Source organism: Pogonomyrmex barbatus, unplaced genomic scaffold, assembly GCF_055798465.1.
Source record: "Pogonomyrmex barbatus isolate J1 unplaced genomic scaffold, ASM5579846v1 scaffold2, whole genome shotgun sequence".
In the NCBI taxonomy this organism is placed as follows: domain Eukaryota; kingdom Metazoa; phylum Arthropoda; class Insecta; order Hymenoptera; family Formicidae; genus Pogonomyrmex; species Pogonomyrmex barbatus.
This window is the reverse complement of record NW_028297116.1, coordinates 17,473,793-17,501,416: the sequence shown is the minus strand read 5'-3', so window position 1 is coordinate 17,501,416 and position 27,624 is coordinate 17,473,793. Positions and strand designations below refer to the sequence as shown.

General features: G+C 37.3%; 3 protein-coding genes across 6 annotated transcripts in view; 2 read left to right on the top strand and 1 right to left on the bottom strand.

Moving 5' to 3' along the window:
* Positions 1-8,356, top strand: part of shn (zinc finger protein schnurri) — a 31,010-nt gene extending 22,654 nt beyond the window's left edge. For all 4 annotated transcript variants that reach the window (XM_011649877.3, XM_089076210.1, XM_089076212.1 and 1 more), the window contains exons 5-8: positions 17-2,098; positions 2,800-2,986; positions 3,069-3,317; positions 3,412-8,356. In XM_011649877.3, the coding sequence (XP_011648179.2) occupies positions 17-2,098; positions 2,800-2,986; positions 3,069-3,317; positions 3,412-3,978 (3,085 nt within the window). In that variant the 3' untranslated portion in view covers positions 3,979-8,356. The remainder of the gene's footprint in view (positions 1-16; positions 2,099-2,799; positions 2,987-3,068; positions 3,318-3,411) is intronic.
* A 231-nt stretch (positions 8,357-8,587) lies between these two features.
* On the bottom strand, positions 8,588-9,414 carry Rpb12 (DNA-directed RNA polymerases I, II, and III subunit Rpb12). The gene is made up of 3 exons (XM_011649876.2): positions 9,206-9,414; positions 8,832-8,924; positions 8,588-8,740 (listed from the first exon to the last, which is right to left on the bottom strand). The coding sequence occupies exons 1-3, from the start codon at positions 9,261-9,263 to the stop codon at positions 8,718-8,720; spliced, it is 174 nt and encodes a 57-aa protein (XP_011648178.1). The 5' UTR covers positions 9,264-9,414; the 3' UTR covers positions 8,588-8,717.
* A 651-nt stretch (positions 9,415-10,065) lies between these two features.
* LOC105434218 (uncharacterized) overlaps positions 10,066-27,624 on the top strand; it is a 39,302-nt gene continuing 21,743 nt past the window's right edge. Inside the window, exon 1 of the mRNA XM_011649875.2 lies at positions 10,066-12,512. Within this exon, the coding sequence (XP_011648177.1) occupies positions 11,274-12,512 (1,239 nt within the window). The 5' untranslated portion in view covers positions 10,066-11,273. The remainder of the gene's footprint in view (positions 12,513-27,624) is intronic.

The following is a 27,624-nucleotide window of genomic DNA, read 5'->3' as shown; positions in this document are numbered from 1 at the left end:
TCGTTTCTCGCAACAGTTTCAAAACAAAGGGTAATCTTACAAAGCACATGAAGTCCAAGGCTCATTACAAGAAATGCATAGAACTAGGCGTGGTACCTGTTCCCACAACTGTCTGTGATGAGAATATTGATAAGGAGGCCATTGCGCGATTAGCTGCCGGTGGCAGCAACACGGAAGAATCCTCGGAGGAGGAGGAAGAGACCGACGGTGAGGAAAGCGAAGAATCTGGGAGCGAGGAACAAGAGGCGGCACAAAGTTTACTGAGTCTTTCGCAACGTAATACAATAAACAGATTGCCAGGCTTATTGCCATCGGGAAGACCTACGACGTATCCATACGCGCTAACTCTACCGACGACTTCCACGGTGAGCGTGACATCCACTGCCGCAACTACATCGGTTATAAGTAATCAAAACGTCACCACGCAAGGAACAGCTCTGATCCAAAATGAATTATCGCATCGCTATTACTTCCCATCGAACCGAAGTGCAACGGAAGAGACGAGGATCAGCGTCATTCAGTCATCGAAAAAAGATGATTCTGACTTCGAAATCGAAGAAATTACCGATACCACGGAGTCACGTCATCAGCTGTCGCAACCCATGGATCTCACGACGAAGCAGACCACTCAGGTGTTACCCTCGCCGGTCCCGCAAAGGGCTAGACCCGCGGACATTCTGACACCCGTCTCGGAGCCGGTCCTCTTGCAGACGATAGTCCAGACGATGGAACGGTTGCCTATTCAGGGTAGAGAATGGAAACCGGATGCAGAGGGCCACATGTTGCAGGCCTACCTCACGGAGAGACATGTGATGGACAGCAAAATTAAGCAGCAATATCGCGTGGGAAATACCAAAGTGGACAATAAGCAAATACAAGAAAGAGATGTTTACTCGCGTCATCAAGATCTTAACAGGCACGTAGAGTCTAACAGTATTCCGACAGTGACGTATACCGATCCTAGCAAGATGCAGCATACTGTTATGGAATCCAGGATTAAACACATGACGAAGCATACTAGTGATGACATCAAGATGGAAATCAGAGAAAAGATTTATCAGAACAATATGGCGACAGAGAGACGTTTGATTACGTTTGATTACGAGGCTATTCATAAGAATAAAGAACAAAGTCGTATAATTTCTGATCGTGAAAATTTCGAGCTCGGTTTAACTAATGGCTCTGCCAGCGCAAGATCGAATATCGAGTATGGTCTGTCCATGCCAAAAAATAATAATTCAATGGAAAGACCGAATTGTTCTATTGTACCTGTTCGCAGCACATCCAATATCGATTGTCATTCACCAAAATCTTTGAATATGGACGTCAATAATCGGCCACAGTTGCAACATACCCCTAACGACATTGACAGAAGTTCTGTATTCAACACGATAAAAATGATGAATGAAATAGAAAGATCTAGCCGTTGTATCAGTCAGGAGATGAAGTCTGTGAATCACGAAATAAGAACTTCGGCTAACGATGTTCGAATGCAGAGTCATAGTCCGCGAAATCTTGAATTAAGACCACCTAGTAGAGAGATCAGAACGCCTAGTCAAGAATACAGAACGCAAAGTCAAGAGCTGAGGCTACCGAGTCAACAGGAATACAAGATACGCGGTCAAGAGATGAGGCCACCTAGCTGCGAATACAAGTCGCATACATCGTTCCACGATATACAAATTATTCAGGAGCAAGCTGCTCAAGTTATACCGTCGGCAAACATGGAAATTCGACAAACAAATTCGGATAATAGGCCGCCGAGTCGTGACATGAGAGTTTACGCGGAATACAGAGCACACGCGCAAGATCCACGTGCCAATTACGATATATTACAGCCTATGCATGAGCCGCCCAAGTCGCAAAATATAGACGCAAGGAGCACGTCGCCCCAGAAAGTACGAATCCTCTATTACGATGCGAAACACACCGCGGACATGGTTAAACAGAATACATTAGATAACATGAAACACGCGGTAACCGGAAAAGTAGTCGTCGGTGGACCAGACTTTCGGTCGCCTTCACCAAACACAGGAAATGCGAAACCGCAAGCGGAATTTTTACAACCGTCAAGTGGACCTGCACCTAACTATGTCAGGTAAATAAGATATTCTTATTATCTAATTATTTTCTTGATATGCAATTCATATACTAACGCATGATACATAATAATAATATTCGCTATGCTGTATTAGAAATAAATTGAAAATCAGTAAAGTTAATAGAATAGAAATTAAAAACGTTTAATTGGCTCTTTTTTTTAGATACATAACATTATGATAATGATTTATATAATCCACGTTAATATTAATGCAATATTAATGAATTAGACAGCTTAAATGATCTTGATTTACAAAAAATTATCAATACTATATTATATTATTAGTTTAATTTTTTAACTCAATTTCTGTATGCCTGATTTGCTGTATAAAACAATATTGCTGTATATTAAAAGTAATATTTGTTTTAATAAAATGATAATTATGTTATTTTATTATTTTAATTTTAACAAATAGAATTCGAGTTAATACAATATGTCTATTATTTCAAAATACATTATTAATACATTATTAATTTTTTTCGATATAGCACACAAAATTCAACTTAAATTCTCTATTTCAATTAATTTTAAATTTCATTTTAAATTTCAAGGTATTGATGATGCTATTTAACAAAAATAATACAATGATTGTCATGTTACACATGAAATATCTATCTTGCATCGCTCTAAATTTCATTTATCAGAATTAACAAAATAATTTTGATCATAAGAACTAAAATGTTATGATATGATTACAGTGTCACAGAAGATGGTAGAAGTGTATGTGGAATTTGTAACAAGATGTTCAGTAAACCTAGTCAGTTACGGTTGCATCTCAACATTCATTACTTTGAGCGGCCATTCAGATGCGAAAATTGTGCAGTTTCCTTCCGAACTAAAGGTCACTTAACGAAACATGAAAGATCCGTTTCCCATCACAATAAGGTAAACGGCGAATCAGTTTTATTTTCGTTGAACAAGTCTTGTTTTTTAGCGCAAATATACGAGTAAATTTTGTGCTACTCAGGTCAGTATGACTTCTACATTTGGTGCTGCGACTACTACCAATCCCAGGCCTTTCAAGTGCACAGATTGTAAGGTAGCGTTTAGAATACACGGACACTTGGCGAAGCATCTTCGCAGCAAGATGCACATTATGAAGTTAGAGTGCTTGGGCAAACTGCCGTTTGGAACGTATGCGGAGATGGAAAGATCAGGTGTCAACTTGAATGACATCGATACTTCGGACTGTGATAATAGTCTTAATAGTCTGCAGGTTCGTATTAAACAAATTGTAACTGCGCGCAGTTTCTAAATATGGATAAAGGAAACGTTACGATAAAACGAACTTTTCGCGTCTTGCTCGATAGATGTTGGCTCAAAGATTATGCGAGAAAGATCCGGCAAAGATCGCGCAGTGGGAGTCAGAAGCTCTGCCCGGACCAGTCGTGAGTGGTAGCGAAACTTCGTCGGACGAGGGTGAGCCTATATCGCAGCATGCGCTCCGCGCGCAATACGTGAAAACGACGACGGATGCGAGCATCTCCCGACCATATCACGTGTCAATCGTCCCTGAGAAACCAAAAGCCATTAACGACGTGCGTCTTCGCAGCCCTCAGTTTAATCAGCAGAGACGCGATTACGCCGTTAAAGAGCAGCGACCGATCCCGACGGTCGTCTCAACAGAAGACGCGAGGGCGGAGGACAGTTTACAATCGTACAAGTGCCAAGTTTGCCCCGTATCTATGCGTACTGTAAACGAGTTACAGGTACATTGTTTTGTTGAACATAATATTGAGATGGATCCTAGTACAAATATTCACGGAGACAGGAGTGCGGGTAAGTGTAGCAGGGAAAAAGAGAATACTCAAAAAAGAATTATAGAGGAATCCGCAGTGAAAGAAGATCACAAAAGACAAAGGATAGAGGATACATAGTGCCAAAATGATATAGCGTGCTAAAGAATATTTCGGGTGGTATTTGCCATATTATTTAGAGAAGTCGCGGTTATGACAATGTATTATATACGAAATGCATCACACACAAAGATATCTCGATGCGAGGTTTCGTTTGTCCTAAATACCTATTTTGGTAGATAATGTTTTATGTTTGAAAAAAAATTGTGTTTCTTGAATTAATGTTGCAAAAAATTTAAACAAATCGTGCATTATTAAGAAGCTGCGCGTGAATATGAGTTTAATTTTACGTTGCCGTTACGAAATGTTTCTCGAACGTCTCTGAGGACTTTATAAAAATTATCCAAGCATAAAAAATATAGATTTATAATAATATCACATGAATACTAATGTACATGTAATGAAATACATATTAAACAATGAGATGTATGGTCTCGAGCATGTTTCTGCTGTTACAATTCTATAATTGTCAATCAATTCTATAATTGTCTGTTGCAAACAGTCATAATATGACATAATTATTTGTATAGTCTTTCTTTAGATTTTAAATTCTTCCTCTCGAAACCGGCATGTATAACGAGTAAAGCAAAAAAGAAAGAAAAAAAAATCATTACTCGAGTATCTGATTATAATATTTATACACAATAGTGTTTCTTGTAATAAGCATGGGGTGCAATGGATTGGTATGTGATTCTGTATTTAAGGCGCAAATGTGTTACTTTCGACATGTTGAAGAGTATTCTAATATTACAAATTATTATACTTTAAATTGATATATATGAAGCTTATACATATATACAACGTATACATACACACAAATACACATATTTGTATGATATTAGTATGAACTATTATGAGAATTATTGTTGACATAAGAAAAAAATCTGTTTGTATATATTTATGTATAATATAACAAGAAATGATGATATAGTCTCTATAGTTTTAAGAGATGAAGAGAAGCTATGTCGGTTACTCAGATTATCTGTAAATTTAATTGCTCTTAATTCACACGGCAGAATCTTTAGTTTCTCTGTTCTTGTAAAAGATTTTCTTGTAAGTATGTTATATGACAAGCATTCTGATAATTTTAATTTTATCTAAAACGTTGATAAGTTCAATTACCTTCATATTTTGATATTATTAGTTAATTTTTAAAATCATGTTTGATTTTACTTGTTATGTTCTGAGGGACCGATTCGCTGATTTTGTTTAAGATGATTAAGCCTCTTGTTTCTTCACTGCAGTTCTATTCACATTCAAAAGTGAAAATGGACTTTCTTGCCGAAACCAATTATTATTATCTATACAATTATATATAATTATATTATTATATATAATAATAAAGCCGACTAAATTATGTATTTCTGCGTGAGACATAAATTCACTCGATTTCTCAATGATGTCTTTACAATAACTGCAGTGAAGGAACCAGTAGCTTGAAGAGGCCACATACCTTCCACGAGCGACAGCTATCGTATCTTATAATTGTCTATCTAACGCAGTTTTTAATATCTCACTCAAGCACGAGAATATCTTTCCTATTCCGCATAATCAGACTCCGGTTATCATGGTTTGTACCTAATTAAGTGTGCTTGAGCTCAGGATAAGGAAAAAAAAAAATGTATGAATATGATAGAATGAACGACTGCACAGGTATACAATGAGGTCCAGTCCGAGTGATGTCACTAAACGATATCAGTATAGCGTAGTCTAACATAGCATTTTTTGGATGTATATCTATTGTCTGTAATTCTGTCGACTTCAACCGCGCGCGTAACTACGTACGAGCTTCCATGATGTGTACACACGTCGTGTGCACGCACCCGAAATGCCAAGCCAACAATTTGCGTTCGACGGGATTCATTGAGAGGAACGGATACGCCTTTCGGAATTTACCTCTGACATTAAATGGCGATTCTTTCACCCGCAAAATGCGATATTTTCCGAAACTAAACGCACTATAGATACATTCCATTTGACGCCCACAACATTCATAGGCATCATTTGTTTAATCGTCTTGAAACAACAAAGATGAAATAATTCTAAAGTTCTAATGTTGAACTATGCGCAATTTATTCCTGCCTTTTACTTTCGTAAAAATTTCGCTTCGTTATATAATCTATAATCTATAATCACAATCTGTTTTCAAATCTTATATAATAATAAATTGCAAATCTTGAACATAAATAGCATGAATTGTACATGGGTTAACTTAAGAATCTTGAGAGCGTCAAATGGAATGCATCTTATGTATAGATATATATATATACATATATCTCTTTCTCTTGGCTACTTGCATGCGTACTTATATGTGATTTCGAGGGAGTGTACTTTTCCAAATTGTAGATTCATATTGCGATATATATATATATATATATATATATATATATATATACATATACATACATACATATATATATATATATATTTTCGGAATGTTGTCGTCCGTAGAGGTATCATGTATTTTCCAGCCTACACACAGCGAGCGTGTCGTATACATATCAGATCCGTCGTTCTCCCGATGTTAATCCGGAGACTGTGGACGACTTGTGCGTCTTGTCGTTCGGCATCCAAATGTGGTACAAGTTTACTAGATTTACTCACCCCCCCCCGTGTCCCGCTCGCGATCGCGAACAACGAGGGATATCGTCCTCGCGCATCATCACGTCGGCCGGAAGACTTGGTTACTTCCGCGTTCGCAAAATTGCGTAGCCGCGATTCAAATTCCCGAGTGTTAACGCGCAAAGTTATGCACGTTCGACATGTTCCGATTGCACGGATCTCGCGCGTTGGCTCTTAAAACGTATAAATTACGTAAAAACTGAATCAATTGCTTTATTCCTCCTTAATCGATCTTCCGCGGTTTCGCTGACGTTGTCGCGTTATCAAGCGATTGAACGTACGTAATTTGAGCGATGTTCTCCAATTGTTGAGAAAAGATATCACGAAATGATCTTGAGATGAAATGTCGGAGAGATCGACACTTTGAGCATAATTTCGAACCGAAACGATCTCCTTGACAGATGCTTTTTTTGCGTACGTAAATTCGTTTCGTAAATCATAAAAATCCATAAAAACGATGCTCCGACGATGGAGCGATAAATTCGTGAGATTAGCTTAGTGTAAAATGTGACGAATGCAATTAGATATTTCATCATATACTCCATCAGATTTAAGAAATCGATAAAATATAATTCTTAATTAGACACATACACTCAATTTAAATTGTGGAAAAAAAATATCTGTCGATACAACAGTATGCGTGATTAATAATAATTTCCATGTCTAAATATGCTATCAGTGTCTCTCCCAAGTCTTCTATTTTGAGATAAAAGTCGGTCAGTTTCTGATACTGAACACGACATTATTCTATCACTCTACCATTTTGGAACAGATTCGACCATGTAATTCACAAATATGCGTTTCAATTGTATTTTGGTATCTTTATTTATATGTATATGCGTACACTATTATTATATACATATATAATGTACAGTCTAATAATTCGGATGTTAAGATGACTTGATATACTTTTTACGATATTCGATTAAGTAGTCTGTATCGCGATAAGAATACTGAAGGAACCACACAGCGAATATCCCGAATATTAATATCCTAAAACAAAAGTACAAGCGTATCTGATAAAAAAAAGGAAGCAGAGACATATTTATTTTATCGAGGGCGCGCATCTGCACGCACGCAGTTACGATTTTTATGAAAAAAAAGTTGGCTTGGCTTCTTCCAGACTCAGTATTAGATTTTGCGGACAATGAAAGAAGGAAAGGAAAGGAAAAGAAAGGTCGAGCTTGTACGGTTTAGATGAATTTTACACCGATTTATATTTTACGGAGACAAGTCGGCTGTCTCGTCGCCCAATTTCACATGGCGTCTCTGAGAAAAGGCTCCCCCCCCCTCTCCCCCGCTCCGCTCCATATCTTTATGAGATGATTTAAATTTTGTATACGCACAGCGTGTGAACGGTGACATTAGTAAACACCTGGCGGCATAGTATTTTATATGTATTATAGGATCCTTAAGATTTTATAAATATTTTTTCGCGAGGGAGACGAGAAAAAAATCGGAATATCTCGTCTTTGCGTAAAATACGTCGACAAATTGCTTCCTTGTCATGAAACTTTTCCGATTAAAACCAACCGTATCGGGCATACACCCGTATATGTATATGTATATATATATATCAGATAATGGGACCGGAGTGAAAATTTTATAAGCGTATATTTGAGAAAGTGACAAGGGGATTTATGGTAATAATGTCAATGAGTTTTGCCAGTGTCACCGTCATTTCTCTTCCCGACTCTGTGAATTCTGTTGAACTTGATGAACATTGATGAGAATGTAATTTTTATTTATTGTAAATAAAAGAAGGAACTTGATTAAAGTATCTTGTATATTATACATTCTGAATCGATACATGCACACATATATACATATATATGAATTTTCAAGTAGCAGAATATTCATTAGATTTAGACTATGACGCAAGTTATATAAAGAGATTCGTAAACAAATGCATATTTCATTTGATCATTAAGCAAACCTTTGCTGGAATAATACAAGTTCTGGAAAATGGGAAATATGGAATAGGAATAAAAAGTTAATTTCCAATAAATAATGTTGAATACTGTTTTATTAAAACTTAAATGATCTTTATATTAAAATATTCTAATAAATTCAGAGGAAATTAATCTTGTATCACATATTCGTCATTTGTTGTATCACATATATCATTTATTCTATATTCATCGTGCATCAAATACAACAACTAGAAACAAGATTAAGGAAAATTTCTTGATGTTCAACTTTAATGAATTACATTGAAGAATATTAAATTAAAGAAGTGATAAAAAGGATACGTCTTTTTGTGCGTTTCTTGTACATGATTCTGTATCCACATTCCCTGCATCGAATTGGATCTCTGGGACGAATCTCGTTATCGTGATGACACTCTGAAATAATAAGAATTTAAAACTTGATCATATGAAACAAAAGTAGTTTTTCATAACTCTCATTCTACATATTTAATCGAGAAATTTCTCTTATACTTAGAAAAATGTTTAAATACAATTTGACAATTTCAATATGAATAATATAATTAAAAAAAAATCAAAATAAGATATAAAAATATATTTATATATAACTAATTAATCAAGAATAGCACTTAAATACTGAATTGAAGATTGTTTTCGAGGAAATGAGGTTAGGAAGTCATTACACATGTACTTCTTACCTCCGCAGATGTATACCATGGCTTGTTTCGGAGTAGATTCGGATTTGCTGGATTCCATTTTAATTATATAAAATTATTAAGCTAATAATTAATTTAATTCTTACAGTAAATCTTTCTGAAAAGGAAAGAATCACCGTCAATACAATATTCGATTCGAAACCGACTTGTAGCTTGTGGCTCAATAAATAGCAATCTTATTTTGGTACATAGACTATCGATAGATGGCGCTAGTAGCATAGTGAATAAATAGTGAGTCATTTTCAATAGAAAAAATAATCGATCACAGCACAAAATTAAAATCATATATAATTTTAATTTTAAATATATTCTATAATAAATAATTTAATCAATTATTAAATTTTATAATTTTTATTATATATAATATCATCATATTTTTATGTATAGTGCCTTCCTTAATTCCTCCTAAAATTACAAGATTCTTAATAATATAAATTTATCGTGTTTTTTTTGTATAAAACAAGCAATTAGATAGATAATCTTTTTTCTCTTCGCTATATAATTGATGCAAATTTAAAATTTTAATTAAAATTTTACTAGCTTTTTTTCTAATTGCATCATTTATTTTTTTACATTAATATAAGGTGAGGGAAGTGGGGAAGTGGGGGTATGATTCGAGCAGCATCGTTCAAAAAGGTCGCGCGATACACATTGCGTAGCGTCGCGCCGGAATTCAAGAGGGGCCGAGCGAAGAGGAAAGAAAATCTCCCCGGCAACAAAAGCTCCATATGCTTGCAGCATCCGGCGCGGCACGATTCGACCAATGGTGCCGCTTGGCAACGAAACGGCGGGACGAAACGGCACATGTGATTCGCCGAGTGACGCGCGTGGCGTCGATTGGCGGCAAAGGGAGGGGAGAGCACACGGTGAGAGCCGAATTATATGCGACGATGTTCAATGTGTCGGTAGAACGTTGACGCGTGTGGGTATACGCAGAGGGAGAGCGGGTGCGTGCGCATGTCTCCCTAAGTCGCGCGCACCCCCAAGCGCCGTTCAGTGACATTGGTCGAGGGTGCGAGACGCGTATGTCGAGGAACGATCGAGACGACGAAGCGGCAAGTTGTGCCATCGAGTTCGCGCGAAGAAAATCATTCGCGGTGAAAAGATCGAAACCAGCCTTCCGTTTCTGTGTGGCCTGTTGTTTACGAAGTGCGCGCACGCGGGAGGGGTGACCTTTCTCCATGCGCTCGCGGATTGCCGGCGTCGGCGAGCGCGGCAGAAGGGGCGAGTGGAAAGGGAAGGAAAGAGGCGCCGGGCGGGCATGAAGCGCGCGCGTTTCCCGCGCACACGTGAGTACAGCGCGAAGCAAGACGCGAGTGTCAACACGGGAGTCGAGGGAAAGTGCCAAAAGAGTGGCGCATTCTCGCCGAACTTCACGACGTAGGTACGTCTCGGGGGACGCGATCTCGGCGATTGACACGGAATGACACATTTCGTCGCGCGATTTAACGCGGAAAGGGAGGTTCGATCGAAACGTCGACGCGTTCCGAGGACACAACTCGTCCCTTTCTCCCGTGTGGGAAAAACAAACGATCCGTGAGTGGTGCGAGCGAGAAAGTGTGAAGAAATGTGCGAAAAGCAACACGTGCGGCCGACGTCCCGTCGATCCCTCCGTGATTTATCGTGTCAAGATATGTCGCCTCACGCGTCGAGATTTAATAAAGATTAAACATTGACACGTTAAAAGTCTCCTAATGACTTGTATACATACCTGTCTCCTGTGAGCAGGACAAAAAGTGTGACATTTACTGTATCTTATCTCCGCGATAAACGGAAGGCGACTGTGAAGTGAACCGTTTCGAAAGGTCGCCAAAGTTAATAAACAAGCGTGAACTCTTCGTTGCCTGTACTTGCCCGTGCAAATAATAAAGTGACGTTTCTCGGCTAACTCGGGACACACAACGGGGGGTTGTCGATTTCGCTGTTCGATGGCGACGAGAGTCCCGCTCGACATGCCGCTTGGGATGTACCGTTTACGTGGTGTCCAACAAAAGGCTAGGTAGTCGAATACAGGAAATCGAGCGTCTCGAGTCTGAATTTCATCGGTCGGATGAACGACATCGTCCCGAATACGATGGAGGACGTTGACAGCATGCACATCGTTGAGACGCAAAGCGTCTCCGTCGACAGCAGCGGACGCAGCTCCCACGACAGCGTCGACAGCGGTTATTTGTCCATGGTGACGCCGCACACCAGCGGCTGCACCCCAAAGGTGGCCGGCTGCAGGACTCGCTCGTCCACCGGCGCCCTGTTCACCGCCAAGAAGTATTGCAGGTACCGCCCGGATCCTTTCCAGTGCGAGAAGACGCAGAGGCGCCGCTCGAAGTACGCCCATTTGCTGAACAGCTCGGAGTCCGGTTTCCTCGTCTCCGAGAGCCCCGCCGCGGAGCAGGAGTCAGTGCTGGAGCCGTCGTGCGCGAGCGTCAACCAAAGTCTCAGCCTGGTGCACTCCACCCCGAGTTGCGCCAACGATGAGTTCGACAAGGTTCTCAGAAACAAGAGGAACTGGAGAACCACGGTGCCCGTCACCCCCGCGTCCACGGACTTCGACATGTTTTCGCCACCCCCGTCGCCGGCGGTGCCGTCCTCGTCCTACGTGGCCTCGGAGCCGATCCAGGAGGATGTGGAGATGAAGCTAGTCCATACGCCGCGGGGCAAATCGCAGCAGATCACGACGCCGCCTAGACTCAAGGTCCTGATTCCGAAGATCGTGATCTCTCCGATTTGCACGAGGAGCAGCCCCGCGATAACGTCGGCGGAGAATCGCAAGTTGCGCGACCTACGCATCACGGATCTGGCCGCCGCGGCCGAAATCAAGCCCAAGAAGCTGGACTTCAGTCATCGCGGTCTGTCCGCGTCGTTGCGGAAGAGCCGTCGGGCTACTTTAGACTACACGGGAAAGGAGAAGGTGGACTTCCTGTCTCTCCTCGGCGAGGAGAGCAATCATTTGAACGTAGTATCGAAAATCCTGTCGCTTCTCTCGCCCCAAGATCTCTGCTCGATCAGTATGGTCTCCAGAGCATGGGGTAGAATTTGCAAAAACGACTTTTGCGCCAATGGACGAAGGATGAGCTTTATCATGCGTAAACATGCCATCAAGGAAAATCTGTGGCTCATGAAGTTAGCGAAGAAGGCGAAGTGCGAGGAGGATGTACCGACGAGTCCTAAGAGCAGACGTTACGTCCGGAAGGGGTGCCTGTTGGATGTACAAAATTTGCTGCATGTTCCAGCACAGCCGAACAGCCCGCCTGTATCGCCGAGCAAAATCAAATTTCATTCCTTCGTCAAGGTAAGTCGATTACTTTCTTATAGCGTATGTTTGAATGATCAAACGTGAACAAATTGATGATTAATTTTTCTTTACTTAGCGATTTCTTAAAAGCTGTAATACGAGAATTGAGAAGACGACTGAATTTCAATGGTGCACAGAAAAAAATTAATTTTAAATCAAGACAATGTGTAAGCAGGAATATTGTAATCTTCAAAATTTTTAATTAAACAAAAGTAAGTAACTTGCAATTAATACAAATTCAATAAAATCAAGACTAAAAGTCTTTTAAGAAGATTATAATATTCTTGTTTAGATATGAGAATATTTATCTTGATTTAATATAAATTTTGTTTTTCTGTGTAGCAACGCACTCGTGAGAAAACTCACAGTAAAGTCAATGACTGATGCAAAATATCGCAGCTTCAAAGAACCGTGTGTGTGTGTGTGTGTGTGTTACATTTCTCAGGGCTCTCGTATTCGATACTCGCGGGAGTAATGCATGTTGCATTCCGTCGAGAGTCGTGTTCCTCTCGTTTATCTCGTAACTTCATAATTTGCCATCGGTATCCGACGAGACTGGCTTACTTTTTTATTTAATGCTATATGTATCTCTCGTCCTAATTGAATAATGATAATCTACAGTAGCTCGGGATGCGCGAACGACAAAAAAATAACTGTTGACCAAGGATCAGCATTACGTTTGCAGTTTTAGATCTAGAGTATATCAAGAATTGTATTTGCTAACTTGAAGACAATTATCTTTTGATATATAAAGAATTAATTCAGTATTTTTGACATTTATATTTTGAGCAAGAGGTTTATTTTTTTATTTTTTATTGCTGAAAAACATTAAAAATAATAAGAAAGTTGCCGATTTTCTTTCTTATTTTTATACTCTCTCCATATATTCTACTATCTATAAAAAAAAGGTTAAAATTATGTAATGAAAAATGTGCATTTAACATATTTCTAAAGATAATTTAATTCAATATGTGATAATTATTGTACATGAACTGTAACGCGATTTAATTATTAGCTCAAGTAATTCAAATAGTTTCTCATAATCAATCTGAATTTCACATTGTGTTTTTTTATAAAATTAATACTTTATATCTGTCATACAACATAATTCAAAATCAGACAGACATAATATGCTTCTTAATTATGCGTCACCTTTGTCGTGATACACGTAATTAATTGATGATCTCATCACGTGGTTGATCGTTCTTGATATATGGAGAATAGACTTAATATTTTTAACATTTATATTTTGAGAGAGCAATTGAAAGTGTGCATTGAACATATTTCTAAAAATAATTCAATGCGATATAATTATTACATGAACTATAACGCGATTTAATTATTAGCTCAAGCAATTCAACAGTTCCTCACAGTCGATCTGAATTTCACATTGTGTTTTGTTTTTTTATAAAATTTAATATTTTATTGCTGTGATACAACATGATTCAGACGTAATATGCTTCTCAATTGTGCGTCACCTTCGCCATGATATACATAATTAATTAATGATCTCGCCACGTGGTTAATCGTTCTGTTAGAACCCTATGAAACCAATGGCATATCGTGCGATCTGTGACGTTACGCATTGCATCAGGCGTTGGAACCCGTAATTAAGGATGCTGTTTCGCTCCTTTTCGTAGACGGTTCCTCGTCGTCGCTCGTAATTCTCGCGAGAGCAGATACACGACGACTAATTATCAGCCAGCGATAATCGATAGCCCAGTTGTTCCAGGATTTCCTCAACTAAATTGGCATTCGCATAGTTCGCGCGCACGAAATCGAATCGCGGTCGGGTAATTGTTTCGATTGTGAGATCATTACTTTGACGTTGATTTATCGTCATTTTGGCTTTGAGCCGCCGCGAAGGATAATTGCTTCGTGGGTCGTTAAGGCTGAAGATAAGCGAGACCCGTCGACAGTGTGCAGAATTTGACGGATGTTCCTCAATGATGAGATTCTGCGCGTTTTGCATATTTTCATCTCATACGTAACAATTCCAAATCCATATCGCGATGTTCGCACGAGGAATACGTTTTGGCATAATCAGAAATGTTGCATCTAGTACAGCTATTTGCTTTGTATTTTATCATGCATATTTATTAAAAAATCAAGGTAATATTAAATTAGATCAGGTTCAATAACAAATAATAAATTTAAAAAAAATTTTTCTAAATATTATATTTCATATTATATAAATATATATATATATAGAATATATAAAAAATATAAATTTATATAATATGAAATATATTTAGAAAAATTTTTTTAAAATTTATTATTTTATATAAATATATATAATATTTATATTAATAAATTATTGTATAATATATTACATATATATTATATATATATATATATATATATATAGAGACACATTATAAATGAATATTTAAAAAATTTGCGATAATTAAACGATATGCTATCGTAGCGACATAAATATCTTCCTCGTATCTCGACCCAAGAATTTCTCTCGTAAAATATGACTCGTAATTCCACGGGGACTTACGACCGGCACTCCAACTTTATGTAACATTTATGAATATTCCGCGGCATGTTGTGTCATTTCCGCGCAAATGCTCTCATTATATTTCCGCGCGCGGTTTCGCTGAACGTCCATAAAACTTGAATATGAGCTTCGAGCCAAAGCGGCGAAGCAAACACGATGATTTACTCGCGGAAATCAGTCAGACGACGGCGTGAAGAATCGGTGACAATGATGTACGTGCTTTCTCGTTCCCGTCGTCGCCAAGACTACCTGCCGTCCCTCCAATACACACGTGCACTCTTCTTTCTCTCTCTCTCTCTCTCTCCCCCTCCCTCTCTCCCTCTCTCTCCTTCCTCCTCTCTCCTCGTCGGACGAACGATGCATTGCATTCCTCCTCGTGTTAGATTGTAATAGCGGATGCAAGTGGCATACCTCGAGATCCTTTGTTGCGCGCGAAACGATAGCGAGGCCTGTGTTCGCGCTCGTGTCAAAGCCAATGCCGACCATACATCCGCATTGCCATTCTTTATCGTCGCGGAACGTACGACCACGATGAAACGCGCATTGTCGACTTGCACGCCTATTGCATCGCGCTTATAAGATAATAACTTGCGAAGGCTCGTTGTCGAACGGGCGCATTAAGAACCTTTCAGAACGTGATATGTCAACGACCATCGTTGAAACATCGTAATCGTAGAGTCTCGCCGTGACACGTACCGAGATTTCATCCCATCAATCTCTGACGGATTATCGTTTAAAAAGGCGTATAACCGCGTATCGCGTGAATTTGCATTTGACACCTTTCTTAAATTTATTGTCGACGACTGGAGTTACAGGTGATTTTTTTATTCGATTTTTTTTTTTTTTTTTTGATTTAATTGAGTAATATCTCGAAGAGAAATATCGATGATTGAGTTTTTAAGAGACGGCGTAAGAAATAGCGATACGAAAGGCGGTCGGATCGTAAATAAAATTCAAATCGCGGTGCGTTGCAAGAAGTCAACATTAACGTTTGCGAGCGAATATGCGACGTTGTGTTTTAATGCTCTCTACCAAAATCGTCTGGCGGACGATATATCAGAGCGAAAGCCCCGTCTCTCCTCATTGCACATCCAGAAAGAGCTGCGCCAGAGCTCGTTTCTTCTCTGGATCGCGAATCAGCCTGCGGCGAAAACCGGCCACAGAGAGAACAATGCGAATATATTATGGTATCTGGCATTAAAACAAAGGGCGGGTAGAGCCCTTTAATCTTTTACGACAGAGACAATGCCAAACCGCGAGCGTGTAATGTGAATAAAAAAAAAAGATGAGAAGCGTTTTAATCGCAGTGATTAAAGGATTATCAGTGCAGAGATAAGGGCAGCAATATATATATATATATATATATATATATATATATATATATATCATAAATTAAATCTTAAATAATGCAGTGAAATTTCAAATTTCGTAAAGAATATGACGTTAAGTTACTCTTCCGTTTTATTTACGTGTCACGCCTACAATTTGCAAATTTAAAAAAAACAATGAAAATTTTTATTAAAAATTGCATTATTGTTTATCGGGATTAGATTCTCATAGATTCGCAATTGAGAAAATTCGAACTCGATTTTATTTTACTGTTTCTTACTATTTCTCTGATTACGTCAGCATTTTTAACTTCGGACAGCCTTATGAGACGCCGTTAAAAGTTTGAGGTAGAACACGGTATGACTGTTCATGAGAACGAATGTACGAACCTTTCCTCTCTCGACCGTTTCTGTCGGCGATGCATTACCGCATAACCGCATGACTAAAACCGTAACACAGTCGGCGATTACTCACTTCAATCTCATTAAAATTAAAACAATTAGTTTTTCGAAGTTTAAACACTTCTTTTAATTTGTATTCGATGAATTTCATCAATTATATTAATTTTACCTCATTTTTAATATTTTGCATATTTTTTTCAGAATATATTTTAAATATTAATATTAATAAATTATAATTTTAAAGTAAAAAAAAAATATTCGCTTCTGAAAGTGATATTTGTCTGTTTATAATTATTTCATGATTCGGAAGAATTAATTTCACGAACCGGACGAAAATAATTTCGCAAGGAAGAAGGACGGTTTTCGAAGGAAGGAAGGAAGGAATTGTTCCCTAATTAGCAACGGCTATGCAAGGTCCGTTGAGTGGCCGTCTAACGTCGTCGACCACGTCTGGTGCGGGTGTTTCCTGTGAAAAGGAAGGTTCCTCGTATAGCCCCTTTTTCCGGTGGGTGCCTTGACAATTTCACAAGGGACGCGCTAGAATCCGGTCGAGCGAGTCTTCCGTTTTGTGTTTGAAAAGAAACGAATCGACACGAAGATGACTGGCTTGTTTTTCAGTGTCGCGTAATTCCGATCTCAACATCGGCGCTGCTAAATTGGCGATATGTAACCTTTGTAAACAGATTCTTTCGAAATTCTTTAAGAAAAACTATTAAAACATTGCAAAAGAGAGACAGAGAGAAATAGAATCGTAAAAGAATTTATCTCATTGACAATTTTTAATATTTTTTTTTTTTTTCCCCGAGAATTGGGAAGATTTCTTAAAATATTAGCAAGTGTGTTCTAATTTATGAGATAAAATGGTAAATTACTAATTATACGTTATGTATGTTACTTTCCATAAATAATTGAGAAAATCCTTATTTAATAGTTACAACTTGTTTCCTGGCTTGTCTCGTTTCTTAAATGACGAATTTATTTAATATCGGAGTAGAATAGACTTGTATATACGCAGGATTACAAGCCGCGAGTGCGAACAAGGAAGAGGTTCCCGCCCGCTCGTTTATTATTATTTTGCGTTTTATATTCCCGTTCAGCGGTCCCTGCGCGGCGGTAGTATCGTCATATGTTCATATTGACCCACTGCTATGTAGCACCTGGCCAGGTGCATCGAGTCCCAACCGGGAGCTCTCTCTCTCTCTCTCCCTCTCACCGCACGCTTCGCGAAGCGTAAAGCAGTCCGACACAACGGACAGCGGAGAGACCGTTTTATACATGAGTAAAATAGTACGGGCGAATAAGCCACGCGTGCCGATATGCATGGCACACGACAATTCCCATGTCTATTTGCATTGTTAATTTTGTACTAATTTCGGTAACACCTTGTTATGAGAGTTAACGTCTTGAAATCGAACTATTGTTTCCTTTCAGCAAAGATTAATTGTTACATTCTCTTTGTATGTATTTAAAAAAGAACCTTATCTTATTTTTCTTTTTCCGGAAAATTGAAGAAAGGTAATTAGACGATAGTTTAGAAAAAGAGGAATATTTTTCTATTACAATTCTCTCTCTTTCTCTCTCTCTCTCTCTCTCTCGTATATAAATATAAAATTTGTCTATTATTATTTTATATTTCCCATTTTCTGTGTCAAAAAATAGAATAGAATTAAAATTATTTTGACGTGAATAAATTGTTAAAAAGGTATTAGGCAAAAGATTAATTATACATATATACCTTTTGCATCAGATAGTAAAGAATTTAAATTTTGCGAACTCTTCTCCCGTGTAATATTCTTCTTGGAATCTAAAGGATGTCCACCGAGAATATACATACGAGCTTTGCCATGGCATCTTTGTGTTCGATACGAACTCGTAGTCGTACGATCGATAGTTATCAGTATTGCGATTTCTTCCAATTCTCCCTGTCTACTTTATTCATGTACTCGCACAGATATACACTCGCCATGTAGGATATCCAACGCCGGCATGTGTGCAACGAGTTGCAGGCACAAACCTCTTCCCGATCTCACGATAATTCGCCTGTCGTCTTGGTAAAAAGACCAGGAATGTCTCGATAATCGCATTAAATCGAATGCCTCAACCTTCTACCTTCCAACAATGGTCCCTCTTAAAGGCGCCGTCCAGCTTCTGCGAATCGTGGTGCATCCTCATTTTGAGATATATTAAACCTCCTAATTGATTTAAACGTATTCTTAATCGGTCGAGAAAACGATTCACATAAAATTAATAAAATGTTTCGTACATTTTTATCTATCAACGTTGCCATTATACGTGCGACATATATTATTGTAATATAATTAATTTAAATATGGTATATAAAATTTAGAATTATATTGTAATTAATTTGATTTATCTATTTATAATAACTGTATGATTTAATTTGTTAACGATAAAATAAGGAAATCATTGTAAAATACATTATCTTAGACTATCAGATTTTTTTTAAGAAAAATTTGCAATTAATAAATATTCTTATCACGATTTTCGCTGATTGATGGTGAAGATTATATGCCTTGGTAAAATTGGCTGTCTCGCTTAGGTACTTATTTTCCGCGGTTTAATATAGCGAAAAAGAAAAAAGGAAACGTAGGAAGGGTATCCTCTGAAAGATGAGAGTAAACTTATTATTACACGAACCCTTAGTCTCGCAATCTTCTCGAAGCTGTGCATCTTTGGAACGAAAGAATGAGCCCGTGATTCGATACATCGATAAATGCATTAAATTGTACAGTGGATGATACCGATGCATATCTGGCATATCGGATTCTGCAAAGAATAACTCACTAACATGTTATAATCCGTTGATTATGGAATATTAATCTATCGTGAGAGCTATATCTAATAAACATTAGGATCTTTACATCGATATTATAAATTTCGTTGTACTATACAGTTCGTGAATGATCAATAATAATTCTTTGCTTTGTTCATGCTTTGTTAACCAGAGTCACGCTATTAATTCAAATATTTTTCATGAGTAGAATCAGAAAAATGATTGAAAGCGCGAACATTGATTATTGATTAATAGGCTCGATAAATTTGATATTAAAGTGATGGACTTGTGTGATGTCTGATTCATAAATTCATAAAAGAGATATCGCTAGTTGCACCTGTCGTGCGGTTAAATAAAGTAGTAAGCCATCTGTAGTAAATCTTTTCACATAGGCAGACACTTTGACGAAGTTTACCGATAATGAAGAAGGCATCATCGTTCCATAGATAGTAAAACTAATCATAGTTAGTCAGCGATGAAATAGTAATAAAGAAAAGAAAATAATAATTTAAGTCTTTCCAGATTTAGAAATTTGATGTGCAAATATAAAATAAATTAATGCAATAAAACAAATAATTTTGATGAGCACCAGATATTTTTAGGACATGTTAAATATATTACTGTAAAGATTGATAATTTGTAATTTGGAAACTATTACCAATGCAACTTCCTTTTTTGTCGTTAATTTGCACGGATATGCAAATAATTTTAAAATGTCTCAGCGTGTGACCCTAAGGTAAAAAAGTACAGGTGTTCATCGTCCCGTAGCTCCTTTTCCTTTGAGAAAGAAAGGAGTCGATCGTTGACGTCTAAGAAGACAATGGCACAAATATTCTACGCAGATATTGAGAGCCGAAAGAATAAGTGGACGAAAGACGTAGGGTAACTTGAGAAATACACTTGAGGAAGAGCGTTATTTGATAAAACGAGAACTTATAAGAAATAAATATGAAAAAATTTTAGAGTCTAAAATAAAGCCGCATGTTTTATGTTAGTATGGAAATAGGAGTTACGAAAGTTAGTATGGAAATATTCTATTAGTGTTTCTATTATGTGAAATTAGAATATCAAACAAGAATAAAGAATGAACAGTAAAAATATACTTCCGCAATTTCGGACAACTCACATATTTTATATTTTATCTAATAAAAATGCACAGTGGGTATGCAGAATAGTCATAACGAGAGCCAATCGAGAGAAGAAAAATATCTGTATACTTCAATTGCGAGAAGAAATCAAAATTTCAATTTTTCAGAAAAAAATGCTCAAGAAGAGTAAACTTTCCATTTTTATTATATAAAATTTTTTTTTATCTATTTCCTTTGTTTCTATATTCGCCTTATGCTCAGTTATGTTTTTGTAATATAGAGATTTAAAGAATTGTTTGCACGTAGAACAGATTATTGTAACGAAAGGAAAAGCAATACGAGAAAAAGCTGATTATAAATCATTTCCAATGCGAAACAATGAAATGGAGAGAATTTATAGAAAAATTATTAGTTTCTTTTTATTTTCTTTTTTTTTTCTCTTAAATAGAATATATTAAAAATAATATATTAAATATATATTAAATATATTAAATAGAATATATTAAAAATTAAACAAAAACTTAAAAATTAATTTTGTGAGTTATATTAATAATAGGTTTTACACACACACACACACACACACACATACACACACGCACACGCACACGCACACGCACGCATACATTGCTAGTATAAAGATTTAGAATAATTAGAGCTATATTAATAATATAGAGATATATTAATATAGGGATAAATTTGTAGAAATTAAAAATGATGTTGATATTTAAAATTTTCGAACAAGTCATCGATTAAATTAATTATTACAATATAAGATGTTAACAATAAAAATATCTCGATTAATATAATATTACATATTGCGTAATTGAATATATTAAATTTTAATCTTTTATTATACATGTATCATTAAAAAATAAATAGAGGTCTGTTGATCAGATCCGATATTATATCTATGTGAGTGCAACGCATGTTGTGTGACACATGTATGTTAGAATACAATTACATTGCAAGGCAGCGGCATTCGCGTGAGTGAATACAAAGTGGATTGCATGAACGCGTCTCATTCACTACATGTCGAATTTCATTGTCACTTACTTGATTCGTCCATCTTGCACAAACGAACACTGTCTATTGTGCGTCCAAGCTTTGTCAATTACGCGAAGAATGATCGTCTTCTTTATTTGCGCCTTCTTTAGCTACAATATTTGTCGTCTTGAAATTAATAATAAAATAGTGTGTTGTGTTTAAGAATAATATTAGTGCAACATTTTTTTTAAATTGAATGATTAATTAATTTACTTTTTGTCTATTAAATCTTCGATTTTTTTCAAATTTCAATTTTTTTCAATTAAAATCAAATAAAAGATGCAACGATGTGTTCTGTTCTTCTAGTTTTTTTTCTTATTCTTTATATTTCTTTACATTTCTCTGAAACGAACACGAGGCATTTTATTTAGAATACGACACTGTTTGATGAATAGGTAATTAGACAAGGCTTCTTTCCGTAACAATATTTCTTCCCAGCGCCAAATTCCTGTTTTTCCCAAGTTTATTTTGGAACTCGGATATAAACGATATGTCACATTTTACTCTTCCAAGTGCATTCTTATGTATATACATTGTTTGCTATGCGTTGTATGCAATGACGAAAAACCATTTAAAGTGTAGATCCGAAGATCCAAAATTCGAAGGTTCGATATGAATAAAGATTTATTCCTCGATAGTACTTTACATAATTGCATCACAATTTACGATAACGTTAAGGTAATTGATAAAATACATATTTGCATATTTTTAAACAAATGTAGCATAAAAAGTTTTGTTTTAAGTTACATTTAAGTATCTAATAGAATCTTTAATCCTGATACGTAAATGTATTGAGGAATCATAAAATACATATCCATAGATTTAAATAAATAGTAATTCAAATCGTTGAAGATAAGAAGATGTAGAAGAATAAAAATAATTCATACCTCTTTAAATCTTTCTATCGAAATTCTCACTTTGCAAGTTTTACACACAAGACTTCAACAACATATTGATAAGAAATTCGTAAAAAATATTTATAGAGACATACAGAATTTTAGAATTTCTTAAGAAAATATCTTCACATATATTGATCACATATATTGAGAATACAACTATTATTTACACTTATCGGTGCAGACCTATAGTATCTTTCCCGTACAAATCCGTACAAGGAAACTTGTTTCTTGAGTTTGCTAGAATCGCGAAATACGTATCTTGCAAAGAGTCTCTTCTCTGATCAGGCAAAAGCAACTTGATCGAAGGAACTCGTCGTTACTAATAGTTTTTCTTGAATGACTTCTCGAGACTTTTGCCCGATTTGAGAGCAGATTGTTCAGATAAGAAAGAAGAATAACATCGACCGACAAGAATCTTCCAATTGAATTGCTTATATCATTAGTATAATTTTTCTGCTGTTGGCAAAATATTGTTTCATTATCTTATTTTTTCGTAACTAAGAAAAAGAAAGAAAACATGAAAGAGACGCCATTTTTGCAATCATGTTGATATTTATTTAAAATTGTTATCCTACAATTTTCCAGAATATATTTAAATCACTTTTTATTACATCTCGACGTTTATTGTTCTTATCTACGGATAAATCTGTTTATTAAAACAGAATATGCGAGTCGATAACTAATTTCGTCTTGGTTTAATTTACCGCGAGATGATTACAAAAGCACATTCACATTCAGAATGATTGAGCTAAAAAAAGAAAAACAGACCTATCGTTCGACGATTGTGCAACCGAGAAACAGTTTCTGAATGGGAAAAGTGTCGCAGTGGCAAAGCCTCGCCGCTTCCGGCGGAGATATGAATTGAGAGAAATATTCTAATCTCTTCAGAATTTTATCTCGCATAGTAACAACCGGACCGCGTGTGCTTGTCAGTATCCACCAAATCACTCTTTAACCCTTTCATGAAGATAGCACTTTATGGGGTGACTGTAATCTAAAACCCGCATAGATTTATTGCACTCTCGTGTAAATAAAAGTGCCGTCTACCTGTTCGGACGCTCAATTTCTGAGACTGCCAGTTTGAAATTACCTAGTATAAGAGAATATCCTGCATTTTTAACTTACTTTTTAAGCTAGAACAACAGATATATTTTTGTACACGCGTCGTTTGTTTTCACTATGTGTTTTTTTTTAGTTAAATATATACGGTTAAATATAATACATAAAAAAAAATCAGTATCATTTTATATTAAAAATTCTAAAGAGGTTTATGGCGATTTCTTTATAGTTTTGAAAAAATATGTCTTATATTTTTCCCAAAGGAACTCTGAACTCAATTATGTTCGGCAAATCATGAACAAGGGGCTCAACAGAGGTAAAATTACCATGCAAAGGCGAGCACGTACGTCTACGGAGCACGAAAAGAAAAGAAAACGACAAGAGGGATGGAAAGAGCGTAGAAGAAGGGAGTGATGGAGAAGGACGGGTCGAAAGAAAGATAGGGACGACGGAATGTACAACAGCTGCCCCTATACTATAGATTTGCTTTTGAAACTCCGGTTGGTGGCGTCTAGCGAGAGGTAATCCTGCACGGGAGAAAGAGAGATCGACAAAAAGGGGAAAAGAGAAATAGAGATGTCTAAGGAAAACGGAATGAGAAAGAGAACGGTCGAAAGCAAAGGGGAGAAACCTCCCCTGCTTGGATCGATAAAACTCGCTGGTGGAGCGGCAGCTGTGCTGCGCCCGAGCGTCTTTGTCACAAAGTGGTTTCGCCCTCTCTTTCTTCCCTGTGTCCTCTGTCTCTCTCTCTCTCTTGCTTTCTTCTTTTTTTCTTTTTCGTTCCGCCGACACTCCTGTCTCGTACGTGTCTCTTATCTGTGACCTAGGATGATCTATTTCTCATTTGATTACGATGGGATGGGTTATGAGTGAGGGAGTAAACGACTCTCGATCGTCGAAAGAAAAATTTACTCGCGATAGTTCTTGATAATTCTTGATAATAAAACTCACGATGTGAAAAAGTTGATAACAAATTTCCCACGTGCGCAGAATTGAATTACGAATAGCGCTATAAATATCATTAAAAAAAAAAAAAAAATTGATGATCCACGCGACATATTTATTATTTGCGACGTGACGCGCGTTGCATCAATGACGTATGCAACATTGCGTATTTTACATGGAACGACACCGTTGAACGACGAGATTGTTCGCCGCATCATGCACCACGATCGTCGATCGTGCAATGTAAATCTGCTTGCGATGCACCTCGGCGGTATCGGAACGCGAATCGCAGTATTATCATAATGGAGGATGAGCGCGCTCTCTTCATTTCGCACGTGTGAGTACACACATACGCGCGTGTAAACATCGCCGTGTATTAATCAGCGGAAATACTGGACGAGTGACGAGTCATGATTTCAAACGACGTTCGTCCACCGTTGCCTCCGATGTTAGTCGCAACTTTCTAACGGCTGAAACGCACTACACACTATTTGGCGCCGTATTATGTAGCTTATCTATCGTGTATAATTATTTGCTATACCATTTGGAGTACGTCTGGCGTATATTTGCCGCAAAAGTTAATACCGAGTCGATCCCTTTGGGCTTAACTCCGACTCTTCTTTATAGCTCGAAATGAGGCAAATGCGTTAATTTAAAATATAATTTAAAAATTATTTTATCTCTTTTTTATGATAAACTCTTGAAGTGAAAAAAAAAAGAAAAAGAAAAATTTGTGTTTATTTATGATCCTTCTTTATTTCCTTAATTGTACGATAATATAATTATGCAAAACGGAGTTGAGTTGAAAGGAATTGTGTAACATTTTATGGTAGTGATCATTATAAAGTCATATCTCAATGAAACATCCGCTGAAATATTAAATTCATACGTCTTCACGATTCATTTCCATAAACTTGCCGAACCTAACGTTAGTTTCGCTCTTCGAGTTTCTTTGGGTCCCGACTTAGTCGCACGCGAATATCGCGAGTGGGTCGCGATAATTATTCATAGGTGAAGGCAGAAGGTCCCTTTGGCGCCTTTTGTCAGTCGCACCGTTTGTAAATCTCACGTCTTCTTTTCCTAGAAACGGAGGCGGAGGTCCGTCGATGGAACACAAAAAAATTTCTATCCGGTCAAGAGAAGAGAGAGAGAGAGGAAGAGGCAGGTAAAGGAACTCGCGCGCGAGCGGATCGACATCCGCTGTTGCTAGTTGGCCGAATTCGCGACGTCATCGTCCATATGGCTTGGCCTGTCCACGTGACTCGTGACACTCTCCTGGGACCTTCTCCCATCGAATCAGTCACTTCTAAATTGATATTATGATCGACATACCGTGAAGAATCAGTAAGTGAACGTCAAGTGGATCGAGTCTCGCGCCGTTTTATTAACGATATTTTATTCGCATTGCTAATTTCTCTTTCAGTCTCTCTCTGCAATTCTTGACAGCATGTTACGCAATTTTAATTTTGAATTATAATTCTAAATACCTTTTACTTATTTCTTACATAAAATTGGTATATTATTTTTTATTGTACACGAAGAACTGGAAAGTCATCTTCAAGCGATCTTTTCCACGATCTTTTAAATTAGATTATGTGTTTATTACTCGTGCGAAATAAAATATCGTGATCAGTGTAACACATGTAATTTAAAAATTTATGCAAATGGATTATTCGAAATTCTCATAGCGATCGGCGACATCAAATGGCCGCATAAATCAATTAAGTCGTGTGTTTAATTATAAAAAATGCTACGCGTGATTATGACGAAAGTGAGGAATATCGTTTGATCATAGAAAAATTTATGCAAATCTGTTTATACCTGAGCGATTTCTTCGTTTTGCCGTTTTGATACGATCAACAAGCCATCGGAAATCAAAAGGAACGCCTATAATCTTGTGTATTATTCATGTAGAGAGAGAGTTGAATCATACTCTCGTTGACTTTGCGCAGCTGCGCTCATTTGGCGTAAATTTCCTCCATCTGCGACGCGAATAAACTGCACGCGGTGGATAGATTTTATCTGTGCAAGATCGCGGAAATCCCGTGTATAAAACCGCAAAAGTGACAGATATAAAATCATACACAATAGACATGTATTATGCTAATTTTTCAAACATATTCAAAGATAATTAGACAGTTCTTTATAAAGTTCTTTATAAAGTTATAAAGTTATAAAGTTATAGATCAAAATTTTTATATGAAATCTATATCATGCAAATTATCATTATTTCATGATGCTATGATAATGATTTTGAATATAGAACGAAACTGCTTGCCTTCCAATAGAAAGAAGGAATCTTCCAATTAGAGACTGCGGCAGAAATTTTGCGATGTAAAAAGGCGCGAATATATAGATATTGATTCTGTATGAAGCTTTCGCTTTAGACGAAGAGAGCTAATATGTTTACTAAAGAATATTAGCTGTTTGGCGCCAAATGCTAACAGCACGAACACGTGTTCGGCACACTGGTTCAGTTGGTGTCAAATTTTGTGAGGTGACAGCTACATGTTCACCAATGGACATACGACATGATTTAGCAATGCGATCATGGGGAGGGGGAGGGGGAGGCACGTACTGAGCAATGAGAGAGTCGCGACGTGATTCCGTCACATCGCTGTCTGACAGCTGTCAACGATCACGTGTTTTGAAATTAAGGTGGGTCATCCGGCGTGATCGGTATGCGAAATAGGAGACGCAAAACGGGGCGAAAAAAGAAACCGAAGGAAAGAAGACCCCAAAGACAGAGGCTGCGGTGGGTGGTGGACCACTCCGTTGCGTTTTACGTGGTCTAGACGAAAGGGGGTACGCGTATCTCTGTGACGTCGTCTCTCGCACATCTCTCTCCGTCCCGTTCTATATTTTCTATCGTTCTCTGTCTTCCTGTACGCGTTCTCCAGACTTCCCTCTCGTTTCCCGCGTTCTCTCTCTCTCTCTCTCTCTCTCTCTCTCTCTCTCGTTCTTTTCATTCTCTCGCCTCAGATCCTCTTTGTCCATTCTTCGTCGCATCTGTCGTCTCGCGTGCCTCTCTGTCGCACTCCGGC